At 46.2% G+C, this 20,248-nt stretch overlaps 1 protein-coding gene across 2 annotated transcripts in view; it reads right to left on the reverse strand.

The window, feature by feature from the left end:
* Positions 1-18,097, reverse strand: part of UBE2O (ubiquitin conjugating enzyme E2 O) — a 66,887-nt gene extending 48,790 nt beyond the window's left edge. For both annotated transcript variants that reach the window (XR_008238340.1, XM_052808674.1), the window contains exon 1: positions 17,673-18,097. Coding sequence is in view for 1 of the 2 variants with exons in the window: in XM_052808674.1 (XP_052664634.1) it covers positions 17,673-18,041 (369 nt within the window). In the remaining variant the exon portion in view is untranslated. The remainder of the gene's footprint in view (positions 1-17,672) is intronic.
* Positions 18,098-20,248: the final 2,151 nt, after the last annotated feature.

The following is a 20,248-nucleotide window of genomic DNA, read 5'->3' on the forward strand; positions in this document are numbered from 1 at the left end:
GTATATACTCATATACGCAAGTACTCAAGTTACTGTCAAGATTAAAAAGTGTGTTGAGTATACAGAAAAAGCAGCAAAAGGGATACTTTTGCTATGAATATGAAATGACAGTGTTCTTACCACAAACTAAAAAAATCCAGAAAGCACCTGATGCAGCAGAATCCTGTAGTGAAAGGTCCTCAACCGTGAACATTTGCATAATATAACCACCAGCCTTAGACTCACTGCCAACAGGCATTTGTTGTCTTTGTCAGATTTTTTTTTTGATACACCCCTTATCAGGTGTGCGTTAGGAGATCTCCTGCATGTTACGACATGCACCTTTGCAACAGATTCATGCAGTGAACACAGAGCAACCCCTTCTCTGCACAGAGCCAGCTTCCATCCCACTTAATTCATCAGTGGATTCATTTCTCATTACCCCGCAGCTACGTGCCTGGCTCAGCCAGCCATGTATGTAACATTACCTTTATCCTAACAGTGCCTCACACCTCGCTGCTTTCCTCCTTCACCCTTGCCTTGGGCACTGAAGGCTGAGAACACCAATTTGGACAGAGGTCAGACAGGAGGGTGCACTGGTCAGGATGCCAGCCCTAAAGCCTTAAGAATCACATATGCCGTGGCATTTAGTAGGGCTGAAGCTGCTAGTTAATTAGGTTTGCTTAATGAGTCATATTAAATAGCGCATATGTAAGAACAAGTTTTCTGTTAGTGCGAGGACCTCACTGGATTATCCAGGTGAAATGCTGCCATTACAATGCAGTCTTTTTTCATTTTACATACTTAACCATGACCTACATTCCTTTGCTCGAAGAAGGCCCATCTCCAGAGGAAATGTGCCTCTTTAATCAGCTCCGGTATTTTTTCAGGGTTCAGCAGGGATGGATGGAGCAGCCTCATGTCTCTTCAGATAAAACACAGCTTACAGAAGCTCCAGGAGAGAGTGGTAAAAAAGCTATCAAGTTCAAATAAGGGCAGGCAGTATCTGCAGCCTGATCTGGCCAGCACGCTCCACTCTAGAGACCACTGGGATCAATGAACAAACACCAAACCCTCCACATGTCCCCAATGAGCCTGGCCAGCTGCTTTACCTTGTTGTGCAAGGGACTGTCTCCTGGTGAAACTGCAGTCAAGATCAAGTTTCAGGAGGAAGACAAAAAAATCAGAAGTCTGTGGGGCAGTCAGCAACCTTAACTCGTCTCCACAGGACAGGAGCCTACGAGCCATTAGTAAAGAGAACATACACATAGACTCACCAGCTGCATTAAAATACAAAAAAGAAACAGAAACTCACATGTAAGAATTACATCTTACCCTTGTTTCCCAAAAGTTTTGGGAAATTCAAACTGCTTCCAAGATACAGCCTCTCCTCTCCACTAAAGCAGAGGCAGCCAAAAACAACCCTCCAAAACTCACACCCGCCCAAACCCACCCTAAGAAAACCCCCCAAAACCAGAAAGGGACCACAGAAGGCTCAAAAGAGAAGGAATTTGTGCAAAGCTGCTCTGGGACAGCGTGTCCAGGGAGCCAGGCCCATCCCTCAGGGCTCTAGCCTGAGCTGCTCAGGGCTTCCCCCCAGGCACACCACAGACATGGACACAGCCTGCCTGTAGGGCATTAGGCTACAGGGACAACAGCTCACTCTGAAGGTGTCAGGGCTGCAACAAGGAACTGAGAAGGGCTAGAAAAAGCAGAGTAACACACCTCATGCCACAGCCTCTGGAAAACATTAATTTGATCAACGCATTCTCCCTATTAGGACGTGTTTTAGATTTACACTTTTTCAATCCCATATCCATTTTAGATATTTAAAAAACCAACAGCTTTTACAAGCTAAACCACATCATTTTTCTGCCCTCTCCATCACCATCAGCAATAAAGATGCCCAGTACCTCCGAAGGCCGTTAGCTTTGTTGATGCATGATGCAGAACAGGATACGCCCAACACTGCAAAGCTCAACAATACTGACAGCAGTAAAAATAACTCCTGTTTTGGTATACTAAGCAGTTAAGATCAGGAGGCACACAGAGAATGTGCATACAATAACCTATCACAAAACAACAAGGATTATGTTGCACAGAAATAGATCTGAGATTTAAACAGATATGAAATCACCGGGGCATGGTAAGAAAGGCACCGATAAAAAAAATCCCCCGATTTTCCCTTTTGTTCACATCATCCCAAACAGAACAAACTAAGGAGAGATCAGGCTTAAAGTTCCCTCCAACTGGAAGGAAACAAGCACACCCTCTCCTTTGTTACGGTATAAACTCCTTTCCTTCACAAGTGCAGCTCTACTGAAACACAGGCTGGTGGATGTTAGTGAAAAGGGCCTTGCCTGCACTAAGCCAAGCAGTCAGGGCAGGTCTGGCAGCCAGACCCCATCCAGATCCAGGCTACCTACCACAGGACCGACCCAAGCCTCACGCTGTGGCAGGACCCACCACCACCACAGGCACCACTCCTACCACAGCCTACTCCCTCACTGCAGCACCGGCACCTCTCAAGCTCCTGGTGCTGTTCAGCATTGCACCTTTTCTTGCATTTCTCCATCCCGTGTGCCAGACTTCATGAAATGACAAAGATCCCAAACTCAGCTGTGTGCAAGCGTGCACTCTCACACTGTACTCTACCAGCACGTGACAGTCTCAGCAAGGAGGCAAGGGATGAAGAGGTAAAGTCTGCTCATCCTCCTCTGCAATACTTAGTAAATTATTAATTGAATAGCAGACAACCATACAGTTCTATCAGAAATCTACATTTTCAACCTAATAGAAGAGGCAAACACCACCTTTCTGGGTGAAACAATTTTGAAGAAACTACAGCTCTTACACCCTGATTTCTGTGCCCCTTGGGATGGAGCTGCCAACTAAATTCTTACCACACTCGTGTCTTCCACAGACAAAGCATACATGTTGTTTCAGCCCCAAATTCAGGGTTCTTCCTAGCTTTCAGTCTGGTCAGCAACCTAGACTGAGATGGTAACACAAAAATGGGAATTACTAAAAATCATTTATACGGTGGGGTGGTACATGCTTGTCCATCAGTGCTTGAGTCTTCTGCCACAGCCACGTTCCAGAACCTTTTCAGGATTGTATTGTCACCACAATTACATCACCGGCAGGCATCAGCACTAGGCCTCCTTGACAGTCACAAGCAAGGCAACACAGAGACAACTTCCATAGGCTTTGGGTTCTAAGAGATTTTTACCAATACCTTACTTGCTCACTTAATAAAGCAATAACGGTAACTGCAAAAAGGCACTCTCCAGTCAAGCCACCTGAAGCCTCTAAGCACCTCAGTGTTAAAACATTTAAGTGTCACACACCTTTTGAACAGGAACAGCCCAAAGATCAGACGTTGGCTTAAAAGTCAAAGCCTATAATTTGAAAGTCCCAGATCTATTTCATCTAGCAAAGATGATTTTGATACAGTAGCTTTAAAAAAAAGATGCCAATGAAGTTTAAAAAGAAGCTGCTGCTCTCATCTCAAGAGTAAGTGATGATCAGTAGAGTTCAATCTCAGAAAGTGATCATGAAAAAGGCAAGTAAAATTTGCAATTGAATCCTACTTTTCTCCTATTACACACACCAATCACAGACCTCTCCACAAAGTTCAAGTAACACTTCAGGGTTGAATGGATCAAGAAAAACTGCAATTTTCCTCTTGCAGAAAACCTCAGCATCAGAAGCCTGGTCCCACAGCAATACTGCAGAGACAGCATGTGATGGATAAATATTTCAATGGGGAAGTCACCATAGCTTACTCTTTCAGAGGACAATTATAAAAAGAGAATTGTGAAGATACTTGAACACTGCACCAAAAAGCATATTGCTAGATGTTACCAACAGTCTGGGCACTCAAACAACACTTCTTTTCATAATAATGGACCCCCCCTGCCTTGTGATGTGCACAAAAGAAGGGAACTGAAAAAGTGTAGAGTTTCCTGAAAAAAAAAAAAAAAAAAAATCACTTGTGGTGGGGCAGTAGGGTGGGATAAAAACAATACATATCAGTGTGACATTTTCACAACAGCAGCAGCTTTTGTGAATGGAGCACCGAGATGATTCAAGAAAATATTAGAGTTTCAAAACACTTCAAAGAGAATAGCTATCTCACCATTACAACATCTCTTGGCAGAGATACACAGCTTTCAATACATCCGACAAAGCAAGACAATGCCTCTCTCTGCTCAGACATGCATTCAACACATCACTCAGATTTCACCCAAATGACATTTCAGTAGCACCTGCCCCCAGTTAAAATAGCTATTTATAGCAAGGTGTGTGTCAAGAAGGGTAATTTCACCCATCACTTGAGGCCTGGGTGCAAATCACAGACCACATGTTGTCATTTATGATTAAAACCTCTTCCTCTTCCTGGGCTCTAATGCAGATTTGCCACTTTGCTAAATCACAGCATAGCTGAACATGACAGGTGCCTTCTATTCCTGAAAGTGCAAGATAAACTCAAAGGCAACATTTGAACAAGGCTAAGCTGGAAGTAGCAGTACTAGCTATGCACATAGCACATACTAACCTTGTGAATGTTCCTACTGGAGCCTCATTTCCACATGGGAACATAATAAACATCCTTTGTTTTACTCTTCTTCAGAACACAGATAATCCTGCTTCATTTCAAATACCCTAAAGCAATTTAGTGGAAAAAATGCCCTTTTAGCTCACATACCAGCATCATTCATTAGCAGAAAAACCTAAAAACCCAGCTCAACTTCACTCCTCAGTTCAGATGCAACACTCCCAGACTAGAAGGTCATACTTAATCAAGTAAGCATTTTGAGAACATCCAGGGATTTTTTTCTGATGAAACTGGAAAAATGAGAGGGCAAAGGGATGCCCTGCCAGCCGGGGAGGCAAAGCATTGGACAGGTCTGCCACTGTCCAAAGCAGGGTAGGGACCACTCTCTTAGGAACAACAAACATGCTATTGTTCTGAGTAACATAACTCCCAGAGAAAAATTAAAATAGCAAAGATAAGGATAAATGGGTGGGGAGAAATGGTCTTTGAGGTGTGGGCAGAAAACTAAACCTAATCAAAGGGCATGAACACTTAAGGGCCTCTGAAGCAGCAAAATGGTATAAAAGTAGAGCTATGAAAAAAGACCTGCTACCACAACAAACTTTTGTCTACAATAGCAGTAACACACCTGATCCTCTTACAGCACAGCAGGAACCAGCTGAGCTAAAGCCAAGCTAGCAAATACTTAAGAACTGCAATTTGGTGTCTTTTCTACCACACTCAGTAGTACATACAGGTTGGACAATGCTGCTATGAATGTAATTCTGTGCCTAATGCTTGATCTTTTGTTTTAAGCCTTCATTCAAGCGTTGCCAGCACTGTAGATCAGAGGCAGACAATCTGAACTGAACTAGCTGAGCTAAGTTAGCAGCACTAACCAGAACAAACAGCATTTCATAAAGACTTCTCAGGCTACTTTCCAGAATAAGTATCACAGACTCTCCAGCTCCTGGGGTGTTCAGTTCACTGCCATCATCACATCAACATGATTCTTGCAGCACCAAGGAGATGCAGATAGGAGCCGCATAGCAGACTCCTAAGATTGCTCATAAAAGCTTCTGCAAAATGGCTTGCTAGCCCAAACGGTACTAAACAGTCGTAAAGATTCAAAGTTCTGGAAAGCAAGAGCTTTCCACCCTGAGTTTTTTTGCCCCTTCCACACACTCACCCTTAGCAGCATAAGAGCACAACACATTTAGAGAAGCAGGAGACAGGAATCTGCCCTACAAACACCACCTTTAAAAGCTGATCTTTTCAGTCTCTCCATTTCTCATCACAGGCCTCCTGACAGCAAACACTTATTAATGCCAGATTAGAAGAGATTAATTAAGTTATCACAAGAGAAAGTTAAGGTTCATGTCAGTCACCATGGGCAGTAAAGTACACTCAATAGTAACTATCAGAGGTAGGGTGGGTGATGAGACTGGTCTACCCAACTGACCATGGCCAAGAAAGTCAAATGCAGTTTGTCAAACCCAACACGCAGGGCTCACCACCAGTTTCCAACCATCTCCACAACCACTAAAGAAAAAAAAAAAAAAAGCTTTTGCAGCAAGTGTTCACTTTACAGCAAGTATGCCAGCTATGGGAGTTCTCAGATAAGAGTATTTTCTCTACAAAACTGCCTTGCTTGCATGCTTGTACAGGTGCTAATCAGAGAGACTGCCGTAATGTGAAGAGAAAGCAACTGCTGGGGCAGAAACAAAAGAAGCCAAAGCATCGCTGTGAGAGAGACAACATTAGGTGCGAATACACATTGTGTGTTTGCACCTGAATGCCAATTAAACAGTAGAATACACAGAGTTAGTGCAACACACAGGCCACATTCACTACACTAACATAAGACATAACTCAACTTACAATTATTTTAACCATTGTGCAAAAGCAGATAGATTCCAAATGGTAACCAGTATCTATGGATGGCAATCTGGTACTAAATTATGTTACTGAGAATAGAAAAAAAAATGCAGACACAACAATTAAGAGGAAGCCAGGAACTTAGCCTGGATTTCTTCCAAAGCTCAAAGTGTCAACACTGGAAAAAAACAGAAAGGCTCCTCCAATTAAAGATGTTACACATGCATTACAGTGACTACAACAATTACCATATTTGTGATATTTATTTCCTATAAATTATTAACCTTCCTCTAAGATCCCCAACAAAACAAGAAATATGAGAGCAGATCACGTAATACTGCTGTGAAATACAAAAAGTACTTGATATGGGAAGTGTTAAGTTTTCATCTAACACTTGAGCTCAGATAAAAGCAGCCTCAGGAAAGAAACATTAATACCTTTCAACAAGGTACTCAAAGCTGATCAGGACAGTCAGAGCCAATTCTGACCAAGAAAGCATGGTGCGAGCTGGAGGAGGTGTGGACAAGGGCTGCAAAATGAGCAGGGAAAGAGCCTATCTGGCAAGGAAAGTAGTGATATACAGTCTGAGGGTGAAAAGGGAGAAAATGATTGTGCTTCCTCACATAATAGCACATTTATAAAGACAAGAAGCTATTTAGGAGCCAGGTTTGCTTTTTACAAGCGATGGGTGTAAACTGCTTGCACATTTATGCTAGAAATTACAAATTTGCTTATCAAGATTAGGACAGCTTCCTAATTCAAGAAATCAAAGTAAATGGTTAACTCTTTATGACAGACCTTCCCTGATGGATACACAAGCAGGCTGCTGCTGCAGTGATAGCAGGGAATGGCTCAGGATGCCCGTGCTAGTACTAGCCCGGAGTGCTCACACGAGTCATCACAGGGAGTTCCTGCCCGGCACACATTTTATTATAGTAAAGTCACCCCCTACTTAGCATTTTGCTTTATCATTACAGGGCAGATTTCGTTTGTGAACCAAATGAGACATTCCTCTGTCATGTACCAGCACAATCCCCAACACCACACAAAACTAAATAGAGGAAGTTTCTAGCCCCAGAGTCAAAAGGGCAAATAAGCCAATTCAGCTACGCAGGTCAGATGTTCTGGGTGAAAAGGTAGTTACTGAGCCAATTACACACTCTGAATCTGATTGTCTAATTTTTACACATAAAGTGAGATCTCAAAACATTGACAGCTGAAACATTAGGATGATAAAAATATTAATGTATTAAAAAATTCTGAAGTTTCTTCTTAATATAAGCAGCCAGGAATTCTGGTATTTCCTGTGCAGGGTCACCTTCCCTGCTGTGTAATTCTGCAAGGGGCTCTCTTCTTGTATTTCAGGAATATACAGAAGTGCATATCTAGGAAGCAACTTGCTTCATCCAGGATGCAGCTTGCTTCATCCTGTGAAGTTTGCTCCAGTTCAGAAAGCTTCCTCAGTCAGGATAATTCAGGTCTATGTTCATCAGTCACAAGCTGCATTAAATATACCCCAGGGAGGAAACATTATATACTACTACACCTCCTTAGGAAGAGCTTCCCAAGCTCTATGGAATACACCCGAAACATTGGCCAACCCACCTTCTTGCAGGAAGCAAATGAATCATCCACATCTGCAGACTTTAAAAAAAACAAACGCAGAAGTTTTCCAGGAAGGATGGAGATTCCTCCCGCTCCCCCGCTCCCATTTTCTGCTTTAAACTGAAGCCCACAGACAATTCACTAAGACAAGATTGTACTTCAGCATGGGAAACCAGAGCAACTTTTACAACCTGTTGCACAAGGACAGAGAAAAGGCTTCTGACAGAAGTCACACATGTCAAGGACAAAACAAATACGAAGAGGCAGTTCATTATGTATCATTTCCAGCCAGTTCCACAACTGTGTAGTAACTCTAAATGTAGAAAATGTGGCTATTTTGTCTCAAGACTAATGCTGTTTCAAGGAACTTGGACTCAGACGCTGAACAGAAGCATGAATATTTCTTGCAATAGTCATGAGAATTATTCACTTGGATTAGATACGTAACCCGCCTCCCAAGGAAAAAAAAACAAAAAACAACTTTGATCTGCAAAAGCAGACAGAAGGGCAAAGCCAAAGACAAATAGTGCCTTGCTGGAAATCTGACCAACTGGGAACAAAAATATCAAGCAGTGCTCCACGCACACCTCAAATACTGAAAAGCAAAGGTGCGAGGGCAGAGGCCAGCAGCAGCACCAGCCACTTGAGATGGGTAGCAGCTGGGAAGGGCAGCAGAGCCCCACGCTGCAGGGGCTGAGATCTCTAACCCCTCTACAGCAGCAGGCAAAGCCAAAGTGGCCATTTTAGTGCCATGTGGAGTAAAGCTGGATGAAGGAAGATACAAAGGCTCCTTGGTGATCAGAGTGCTACTCAAGCTCCAACTGCATTTCAGCATAGCTGCTGCCACCAACCCTCACAGGACTGAGATCTAGGACCAGTTACTTAACAATGTATCTTGAGCCAAGAGGCCTGGAACACCCACTTGATTCTAGAAACACCTATGAACTAAGTTAACAGCCTACATCTAGGCTGCTCTTCACTGACTACATTTCTAACCCAGCCTTGCAAACCCCACAGCTCACTCAATTTATACCTAAACTAACTTCTAAAAATGCTAGGTTACTCAGTTCAGCTAATCACGAGTAAAATCAAATCAAACTCGAGTTCCCGAATAGCAAGAGATACAGTATGCCATCTAGTTTCCATGCATCCCATTTTACACATATGCTGAATAACCAATGTATTATGGCTCCGGGTGAGAATAATTTGCCCATACAGAAGTCTCTAGCTATAACTGCACTGAGGAACGTCAAAAGTTTTTCCACCAAGCAGACAGCTCATGCTCTCCAGCCCTGGTCAGAAAGGGTCAAATAGCAAAGGCACTGAACACACACCAGGAAAACACCACCAGGGCCTAGCAGCACTGATGCCAGCTGTCTTACCCAGAATCACCTGAGGGCGAAGTTTTTGTCACCTTTCCAACATGCACAGCCAAGGAGGCACTGCCACATCAGAGCCCAGAAAATGCTCTGAAGTAGAAAAGTACTGCTTACTAAGTTTTCTTATCAGCAGAGAAGCAGCACCATTTCTTACAACCAAAATTATTAATACACAAAATTATTTTATTCTCAAAGAAGTTATATCCTTTCAAAAGCAGGTAAAAAATAAATCAGTCACGATGGAACTAATTCCAGCTCTTTCAGTATTAGCGTATTTCACTAAGCAGAAGGTTCATCGTCCCCTGACAAATGAAAACTGTACCCAGTCACTTCAACAGGAATGATGCACCAGGAACTCCCAGCTTTGGGCTAAGAAACACAGTTAAAAGCCTTAAGCTCCTCATCTTTTCAGCTGGTGATTAAATAGCCCTCTTCACTTGTCAGTCTCCAAACCCCTCCCTCACAAGCAGAAAAGCTAATAGCTTTAAAGGCAGCAGTAAGAACATACCACTGAGGCTGCATTTGATGTGGGCTGAATACAGAACCACATGGTACCACTGTTGAAATTTTATTGTACAAAATGAATGCTGCTTAATGGACCAAGGGCATAGCTACCCAGTTTCTCTTCAACTCAAGAGACTGTAACCAGAGGCTGTGAAGTGATACCACTGCAAATGCAAGCTGAGCAGGGTTTCCTTGTTTCAAATTTACTCCTGTGAATTAAATTTTTTCCTGGCCTGGAAGCTACAGTAAGATACTGAATGCTCCTGTCCTCTCCTAGCCTGCTTTGTTGCAAGTCCTTGGTCTCACCTCCTACCAACAGCCTTCACACTGCTCATTTGTTTCACAAAGAGTTACAGCACCCGCTGTTGAGGAAAGAAACAGAGGCGACGATTTTAAAGACAATGGCAAAAGCAGGGAAGAAAAATCAGCTTTGCAAACACAAAGAAGCCTGCCTACCTAGAGCATCCAACATACATCCGTAGCAGGGAGAGAGATGGTTGTTCAAACCCCTTGAAAAACTGGGCAAATTATTTAAGATGTAGCTTGACGTCCCACTTTCAAGATCTCAGCATATGTGCACAAAAAGCATTTTGTACCTTGGCTTCTACTTCCTCCCCTTATAATACCCAAGCAACCTCCTACCCCATGCCAGAAGCTAACAGAGCAAGCACGTCCAAAAACAAAACCCCAAAACTACCGTCTCATCAAGATACTGCTCTAGACACCACTTCCACACATCTCTAACTATTCATTTGTTAAAGTTTAGACCAGCAGGTTAGTATATACATGGTACACACTCTAAGCTCACAGCATACAGGCATCAATGCTATTTAGCTTAAGTCTTCCCCATAACCTGAACTGCACTGCAACCCTCTCCACGGTCACAGAGCTTCTCTGGTGCAACGTGCACCTGACTGATGGAGAAGGACGAACAAAGCGTAAAGGTGATGTCATTTCTTTAAAAAACAACCCAAAAAGCAAAGTCTAGTGTACAGAGGTACACATTTCTTAGCCTTAAAATCTGACCACTCAACCCATGTTTCTGGCCTCAACCTACATGTCATATTCTGTAAGAGGGAGGAATTACATCTGCAGGTGCTTATTGGATCTCTCTCTCCAGTAAGTTGCTTTAAACCCTACACAATTAAGGGCAGAAGACAAATGTAACATCACCTGTACTTCCCCTTACCTCTCCCACACAAGCACATATCCAACATACAGTTATCAAGTCCACATCCACCATCAGTATGTTTGTTTCTGTCTACACTGCACTCTGAAGACTTCAGCCCAGTAAACATTCACAGTTTCCACTTGGGCCACTTCAATTGCCTGCTCCGAGCACTCCCCAAAGGCTGGGGCAGAAAGCCCAGCAGACGTGACTCCATACCTTTCTTTTTGCCAGTCAAATGCATGAGGTAGGTAAGAATAATCCTGAAATGCACAGTAAGAGATGCTTTCTGTTGAGAAACACAGCCGAGCCCACAACACACCTAACTGCACGAAGTTGGGCTGTGTGTGCTCCGGCTTACCACTGCAGGCATAGGATCCTCCATGCAATTCATTCAGCACAGGCTAAGAGCAATACAACTAAAAGGACACCTGCCAACTTGAAACTCAGGCACATCTGAAAGCACCACAGCCATTACAGTTATCAGTAATCCCCACCACCTCTACTGCCAAAACCACGTTTTTCATAGTATTTGATGTTTCTAATCACCCCTCACAATCATTATAGCTCTACCCCCCACATAGTCTCCTGCTCCCTTACCAGAAACACTTAACATTCAGAAAGAAAAAAACCTTACTCGTATCTGTCAAAAGTAAATCCCCCACCCAGTCCCAGGACCTTGCCATCAAGTGAAACTCACTTTTGCTGAAGTTTAACTTCACAAATTCAAGTTAGCAGTATATATTGGTTTCAGACACAAACATGCACACATCTATTTAGCAGCCTAACAGCCAACAGCAAATGGAAAAAAGCCCAAACATTACCATGGAGTCTCTCTTATGGTTTTTTTTTTTGTTGTTCTGGAAGATGGAGTTAGCATTCTCCTACCTTGCCACAGGTCTAAAGATCTCAGGAGCAGGACACAGCTACACAGGGTAGAGCCTGAACTGAGTTACAGGTCAAGTGCTCTGGAGCACTACATAAAAAGAAGAAAGCCAATCCATCATCTCACATCTCAGTTCCAGGAAACTCAGGATGGACAACCTCAAAAGCAAGTGCAAAGATTTCAGATTAAAGTATCAGCTCCTGCGCTTAGAACAACCCATTTGGGCAAAACCCCAGCTCATGGTGGGAGGTAACAGTAGAGTGGAAAGAATGAGGCAGGTTTTTCCTAAGTAGCATTTAGGAAGGTGTCATCACCTTCTGAGCCTTTGAAATCCCCCAAGTAATTAAACAGTCAAACAAGAAGAGGCTTTTAGCTTCACAAACACCAATTATTTCCCAGCACCAACACAGATGCCGAACATTAAAAATAGTGTCTCTCCTCTGAAGAGAGGAGAGGAGCTGAGGACAGCTGCCACAAGCCAGCAAGACCTTGCCCCAAAAAGCATCTGTCAAAGCTTCTGCCCTTCAGTGAAGAACCTTCAGCTAAAAAAGTAACTTTATAAAATTGCTTAAAGATGTTTCTTTGCAGAAATCTGCATTGGACCTGCATCACATCAGCAAAGGAAGAACTTGTATGCGAAAGCTGCAGCAAAATTCCTCACTCACACAGGTATTTCAAAGCCTGTCATGGGCTTTGATTGATTCCTTCTAAAGCTTTTAGTGCACATTAGTTTGTTTACTAGTCCTAAAAGCATTACTAATTTAGTTGGGTTTTTTTAAGCTATACCAGCACATTGAAAGCGAGTGTACCTTGGAAGAGAGTGCGTCACAAAAACTGCTTGCTTGGGGAGAGGTTTCATCCATTTTAAAAATAACACTCCTGCCTCGATTTGGAATAGTTATAATTAATTGCTTAGCCCAGGTGGCCACTTGCAACTCCTGAATTATCAATTCACTCTGCACACTGTACACAAAACAGCTCTCCATACAGTAATAGTGTACACTATTTAGTACTCCTGAGATTTCCATACTGCAAGTTGTGCAGGATTCCACTTTTGCAGTAAAATATTAATGATGATCCCTAAGTCTATATTGCAAGAGCCAAACAAATCAAAGTAAAATGGGGAATCGACTCAAAGGTACATAACCTTGCAATGGATACTCACAGGATGGAAAGGTCACCTATTAAAGTGGTTCAATTTTACACAGAACTACAAAAATTCCAGTAAGCCTTTTCTCTTCTCCTGTCTCTAACAGCTACAAATATCAGGTGGTTTCAAAGAACCCCCCTGGGAGACTAACTGAAATGTCAGATGCAAGAAGAGGGTTAGATACAGCTTCCTCATGCAATAAACGCCAGTGTTAATAGTTTATGGGCATGGAATTTGTGTGCTGCAACAAAACTAGAGTTCTGCACTGTGACCAGCATTTCCTCATGCCTCCTGAAAAGGACCCTGCCCACGCAAAGCAGAGCTATCCCTCTTCACCTGCTGCAACGTACCCATGCTGCATCACCGCACTTTCAGACAGCGAACGCCTTGTCAGGTTTCAAGATGGAAGATTTTTAAGGCTTTTTTTTCATCCTTCAATTGCACATAGGTTCCACAGGGTCACTAGCTAGTATTAACATCTGAAGTGTGCACACTGGTGGGCAGGGATCCCAGCAGTGAGGGCTGAGAGTGGCTGTGAAGGGACAGAGAGGGAAAACAGACCTTCAGTAAGAGGAAGTATTTCCTTCTATAGTACGAGCACAGAAAAATTGCAACTTAGAAGTTCAGGACACAGCAGTAACTACATGGCAGAATTCAGACACGAAATAAAATATTCATTAAAATCATGAAATGATGCGAGCGTAACACCTTCAGAAACTTCTCCTGCAACCTTATATTCATGACTCAATATTTGAGGTCAAGAAATTATAGCAGTGAAGGGTAGAAAGGAACAGAAGGGCTGTGTGGGATGAAGCAAAGTTGAATTCATATAGAGACTTGTGGAGATAACATCAGATAATTTCCAGCAAACAAGCTGACCAGCCACTGGATTATGTCTGAGGAGCCCTGTTAGTTTGAATCCATTTCCAAAGCAAAGCTGAATACAGTAAGAGCGCCACCCAACCCAAGTTGTATTCTGGACCTTACAAAACAAAAGGCTGCTAAAAACTTTTTAAAAAAATTGCACCTTGACTCTTAGGCAATCCTGGGGCCCTGTAGGGTTTCCTACACATAAATCAATCAGCACCATGTGCGTACTGCAGCATCACACCAAGACACTAGCACAAGCATTCACTCCCTGAGGCAGACACAGAGCAGGAGGCAGGGAACTCTGCAGCCTGGCCAGCTGAAGGCCTTTAGATAAGGTGCTGAAATACAACACCTGCACTTTCCACTTCCCCCAGCTGCAGAAGAGGCATATCTGCCTTGCACAGGCTTTGTGAAAATGAAAGATGGCAGAGAGCTCTGAGGCTTTCAGGTGAGAGCAGGAGGAAGGGTAGCAGCATTTTAAAGCACCCTATAAGCTTTACTAATATCTAATATATTTGAGCATTTTTTTAAAGGTCCCAAAGGCAGCTAAAGTGTGCAGCAGCAAGGCTAACCTACAGCTGAGAAAACCTGAAATTAAAATTCAGCTGGGTCTGAAGTAGTCCTGCTAATTTGTTAAAAAAAGCATGAAGTGCTCACACCAGTTCACAGTACTTTCACAACCTCAGTTGCAAATTACATCTACCATTGAAACAGTACCATGAAGACAAGAGAGATGGCTTTAGCCAGTCAAGAGGAACTGCTCTTCAGGTTTGTTGGGTCAGGCAAGACATGGATGGCAAACATATTTGGAAAGGGAAGCTTTCTCCTTCCAGGACTGCTTAGGTTTTACAACATGCAGCAACAATGATTTCCCAGTGTTTTAAATGGGGAAAGTGGTCATGGAAGGCAGGAAAGGAGCACACCAAGCCTGAGGGGTAAGAAATCCTGGACCTTCTTTTATTCACATCATTGTCACGATACTGCTAATGACTATCAACACAGGAATCAAAGGCAGGAATGTACTCAGATATACCACTTATTATTGGAGGAGCTAGTGGGGCTTTGTACCAGCTGCTACCTCTATTTCAAGAAAAAGTTTCTATTACTTATTAACATCAGTAGTCATGTGCTTGGGTTTAAGTCGCAGTCTGCCTACCATTTCCAACAGGAAAGAGCAACAGCAAGCATTGAACTTCTAGAAGCAACAATAGAAGTGATTAGCCTATCTATTCCCTAGCTGAAAAAAAATTACCGAACTGCCCACAGTTTAAAGAAAAGACAGGACAGCTCTAGGATTATAGCTGGGTACAGAAAGCTGCTTTTGACCTTTGCACTGGGAGCCAAAGGTGCTGTTTCACTATCCCCAAAATTTGCAATAACTTTATTTCTCCCTGGGTTACAACATTCGGTCTATCCAATACATGGGCCAGGGTTCATAGATCTTAAAACGCTGGACAAACAGGAGATAGGCACCCAGCTTCCAACATGAAAGCAGGATTTAACATACAAAACAGGCACACGATGGCACAAGATGGGGCTAGTGAAAGCCCTGGCCCCAGAGCACCTTTATCCTCTGCCCGTTACAGAATTAAGAACTCGGGGAATTAAAAGGTAATAAAAGGAAATAAAAGCGTGCAACAAGCACCCTCCTGAATCCATGGTTTAGCTGCAACCAGGACACATTAACATTTTTAAGGACATCAAACAAGAATCTCACAGCCAAAGATGCTAGAGAGTCAGAGTCACAGCCAAAAGATGTATCTGCAGATAACAACAGGCAACAGCACCCAAAAGCCAACAAACTTTAGGCCCAGGACAACCACGTGGTGCCTATGGTTTGCACCCCTCCCAGCATGGACAATGACAAGCACATCAGGCTTACCTGGCTGGTTCTCACACATTGGTGTAACCCAAAAAGGGCTGGGTCAGCAGACAGCTAAAAAACCTGATTATAACCACTAAATGATAAGTCCCACCTTCCAGTAGCATCAGATTTGCTTTTAGCAACCCTGAGCTGCAGTGCAGATCGTACACAATGCCTCTCAATTTTGTTAGTGGGCAGCTTTTCAAATGGAAAAATCAATGTAAGTACACCTAAATTCCTCAAGCACTTAGGAAACTTCTCTGCAGCGTCTATTACCCAAGTGGTAAAGGCACCTACACTAGAGGAGAAAGACCATGAAAAGGAAAGACAGGCAGACCTTTTATTTACATAACTGTCTTTGATTTCTGATCCTCCCCAGTCTAGCTTTTTCTAACATTGCAAAGGGTGCTGTTACCAAGCGACTAAAGTCAGAGCTAACACTTCTGGATTTGGGAACCCAGTAACAACTCCTAAGTCCGTGTTTACTCACCCAAATTGAGGTGGCTTTGTTTAGATGCTGAAAACCACACTCGGGACAAATTGTCGCTGCAACAGCACACGAAGATTTTATTGCAAGGCTGCAGTGATTGAATTGTGGTTCTTTAGAGAAAGAAGGCCTTTTTTTTTTTTTTTAAATGTAGAAATACATCACACAGCAATATCTTTTCTGAATAGCTGTTTTCATTTTCCTTATCTCCAACTGGTCACGTGTCTAATGACACTACCACCTAAATTTAGCTCATTCTGTTAGCACTTGCAGTCCTACCGATGATGCCTGTAGGACTGCAACACACCTTTCTTCCTCCCAGTCTCCCCTCTCTCCTTCAGTGTGCGGGGCCATTTCTGAAACAGCAAAGCAGACAGCATACCAGAAGCCTCCCGCTTTTGCCTGCCACCCCAGAAGAGCACTCGGACCCGCTCCGCTGCAAGGACAGTGCAGGCCGCCTGTTTTGTTCGGTGCAACGCCCATTCCTCGCAGGCCCCTTTGTGCTATATTACAGTGCCCCCTCGCCCGCTTTTGTCTCCGTACTGTCAGTCAGTCTGTGCAATACCCCATGCCAGGCGAACTTTGGGAAGTGGGAACATTCTAACACAGATCTACACCTTGCGGTTCTTCAGATATAATTAAGAGGTCACAGATTTACGTATGCCTCATCCGCGGGGGGTAAACGCTCACGTAAACAAGGGCAGATCCAAACCACGGTTACTCGCTGCTGAAATCTTTATCTAGTCGAGGTTTCCCTGTTCGGCCGTTGACTCCCCTAAAACAGGCGATGACGACACTGTCCAATAAAGGCAGAGATACCAGCCCACATCCCCAGAAAGCAAGAGGGGTCTGGAAGCTCTCTCAAACCACCTTCACAGGCAGGCCTCTCCTTAGGCCATTAAATCCCAGCGCCCCAGCAGAACAGCCGTACTTTGCCACAAGCTGCATCCGTGCCGGGCTTCCAGAAGGAGCGTGACGAAGGAAGGGAAAAGGATTTCAACCTCCGGAGGACAGCGTCCACCTTACCCCACGCTCAGACGGCTGCATGCCGCCACCGGCGGGCAAGGACGGTGGGTAGGAGGGAAAAAGCAGCAATAACCCCCTTCTCGGGTGCCTCCGGAGCAGCCAAACACCGCAGCCCGCGGGGGAGGAAGGGAAGGAGCCGGCCGGCAGCCCCGCAGGCCGCGCAGGCCCCTGCCCCGGGAGGCCTCCAAGGCGGAGCCCCGGCCTTGCAGCCGGAGCCGGCCCCCCCCGGGGCGGGAGGGGGGGACGACGACGACACACGGACGCAGGGGCCGAGCCCGGCCGCGGACAGCCCCCGCCTCGGCGGGAGCCGGCGGAGCCCGAGGCCGCCCCGGTTACCTTGGTCTCCTTGACGTGCTGCTTGATGCCCTCCGGGTACCACTGCACCCGCACGTAGCCCCGCCGCAGCGGGCTGGCGCGGCCCTCCTCCGCCCCGCCGGCCCCGGGCCCTCCCGACTCGGAGCCTCCCGAGCTGGCGGCGCCGCCGCCGCCGGTCCCGCGTCCGCCCTCCTCCTCCTCCGAGTCCGAATCCTCGCCGTGGATGAGGCGCACCAGGCCGAACCGCACCGAGCCGCGGTAGCGGCCCGACACCAGGTCGTGGGAGAAGAGGAGCCGCTGCGAGCCGCCCGGCGGGGCCGGCAGGGGCAGGGCGGCGGGGGGGGCCGGGGCGGCGGGGGCCGGGGCCGCCTCAGCGGGCTGGTCCGCCATGGCGCCGGGCAGAGCGGGAGAGCGCGCGGCCGCCGGCGCAGGCTGGGGGAGGGGAGAGGCGGCGCGGGCCGCGCGCAAGTAACGGCCCGGGGGCGGGGCCCGGCGGGGGCACGCCCACCGCCTCGGCACGCCCACCGCGCGGGCGGGGCGGGAGGTGTCGACGGGTCCGGACCTGGCCTGCGGGGGGGGGGGGGCTGAGGCGCATCCCCCCGGGTCCCCGGGCACGGGGGGCTGCACTCAATCATCCCCCCGGGTCTCCAGTCATGGGGGGCTGCATTGAATCATCCCCCCGGGTCCCCACTCATGGGGGGCTGCACTCTATCACCTCGGGTCCCCAGTCATGGGGGGCTGCATAGAATCATCCCCCAGGTCCCCAGTCATGGGGGGCTGCACTGCATCATCCCCGGACCCCCAGTCACCAGCAGAGATGCCCCTAGCCCCAGTGCTCAGCAGGAGCAGCCCCAGAAGGGTGTGTGCCTCTACTATAAAAAGCCTCGACATTGCAACCCAGTTGCACATATCTGCATGGGGAGGGGGTAGAAAGCCCACCCCTGCCCCTCACCCCCACGCAGGCCCTCCCTGCCTTGCCGAGACGGCCACCTTGGGCACAGGGTGGGGGTCCACCTGGCACCAGGCACAGTCCTTTGCTGGGAGGTGCTCTCCAGCCGACAGCAAAGCCTGGTCTTGCTTTTTATAGCTCCTAGAAGCCCTCGTTAGGGTGTGCAAATGAGCCAAATATTTACCTTCCTTGACTCTAAGGGTTTTTTTCCCCCTCGGTCTGCAGGGATTTGTGAAACAGAAATGGTTTCTGGAGTGGGTCTTGCTGCTCTGGCAGGCAAAGGGCTAAAGGAATCCAAACCAGCCTTTGCTGCCTGTCCTTTACTCAAAGATATCCTGCCTCTTCACTCCCTAGATCTCCCCACCAGTGCAGTGCTGGCTGGAATATCAGGAAAATGCCTGAAATCCTCAGCCTGACTTGTTTTGTTGCAGGAACGACCTCAGGAGCAGCAGAGCAGTGTTTCCCCTCTTGCCCTCCGCCTCCCACAAACGCGAGGCTGCTCTTCTTCGGTTGGATCAACCAGCTGCCTATCAGTTCTCCTTCCAAGGTTTTTCCTTTCAGGAAAAGTAACCGGGATAAAGGTCTGCCGGTGCTCAGCTTCAAGATCCACCACGCCACGAGGGAGCAGGGACCCTCTCCTTGGGCCTGCTGGGATTTTCCAACCTTGCAAATAGCCCTTAAACCCTGGGAAGCGGCTGGGGCAGATGGGTGGTGCGTGGGTGAGGGATGTGCTGGGAGCCAGCCAGCGTTTCAGCTCTGCCTGTCGCCTGGGCTATCCAGAGTTTTGGGTGGCAGGGCAGCGGGATGCTCTAAGTGATGGTGAAGTACAAACTATTCCCGTCCTGCCTCTGAATCAGGGAGCTGCAGGTGGTGCAAGCATTCTCGGTGCAAGCATTCTCAGCGCCTGCCTTCCCCTGGGCTAGCCTGACCTCCACACCAGTATTTAATCACTTGCTACATCACCATTTTAATCAGAGGGGTATCGTGTTGATATGGTTCCCTGCTGGAGCATTTCTCAGCATTGACCTCAGGGATAAGTAACAGAATAGAGCTAAAAGGGACCATTGGGTGGCAAAATAGCAGCACACCCTTGGGGAAAGACAGTTTAAATATCCATTCAGTGCTACGTGGTTATACAGCTGTTTACAGGGATGTGCCTCTGGGAGTACAGACCTCTGTCTGCAAGCCATGACCTCTGTAAAGCGAAGGAGGTGGGGAGTGGAAAGGCAGCGTATGAATGCCACCAGCACGAGGATTTCACCCTCTGACCATCGCTGTGCTGGAGCGGGGCATGTGGCATATCTCCCCAGGGCATACAGACAGCCCACCTGGAACTGGGGAGAAGGTGCTGACCTCCCTCTCTCTGAAGCCAGGGAGAATCGTGCCTTTGTAGGAACAGGATCAGGCCTTTGGGATGGGCAGAGGGTGCCCTCTGGCTCCATTGGAATTGGTGGCATGTTCTTCTCAAGGTTTCAAAGCACAGCTTTATCCAGCACAGTGATGCTTCTCATCATCTCCTTAATGTGCATCGTAACAGCCACTAATAAAATATAGATACATGTAATGGGCATCATCACGTGTGTAGATGGAAACTGTCCCTCTTCAGAGCAATTACATACTGAAGAGCAGCGGTGGGGTTTCAGGTAGC

Source organism: Harpia harpyja, chromosome 14, assembly GCF_026419915.1.
Source record: "Harpia harpyja isolate bHarHar1 chromosome 14, bHarHar1 primary haplotype, whole genome shotgun sequence".
NCBI lineage: Eukaryota > Metazoa > Chordata > Aves > Accipitriformes > Accipitridae > Harpia > Harpia harpyja.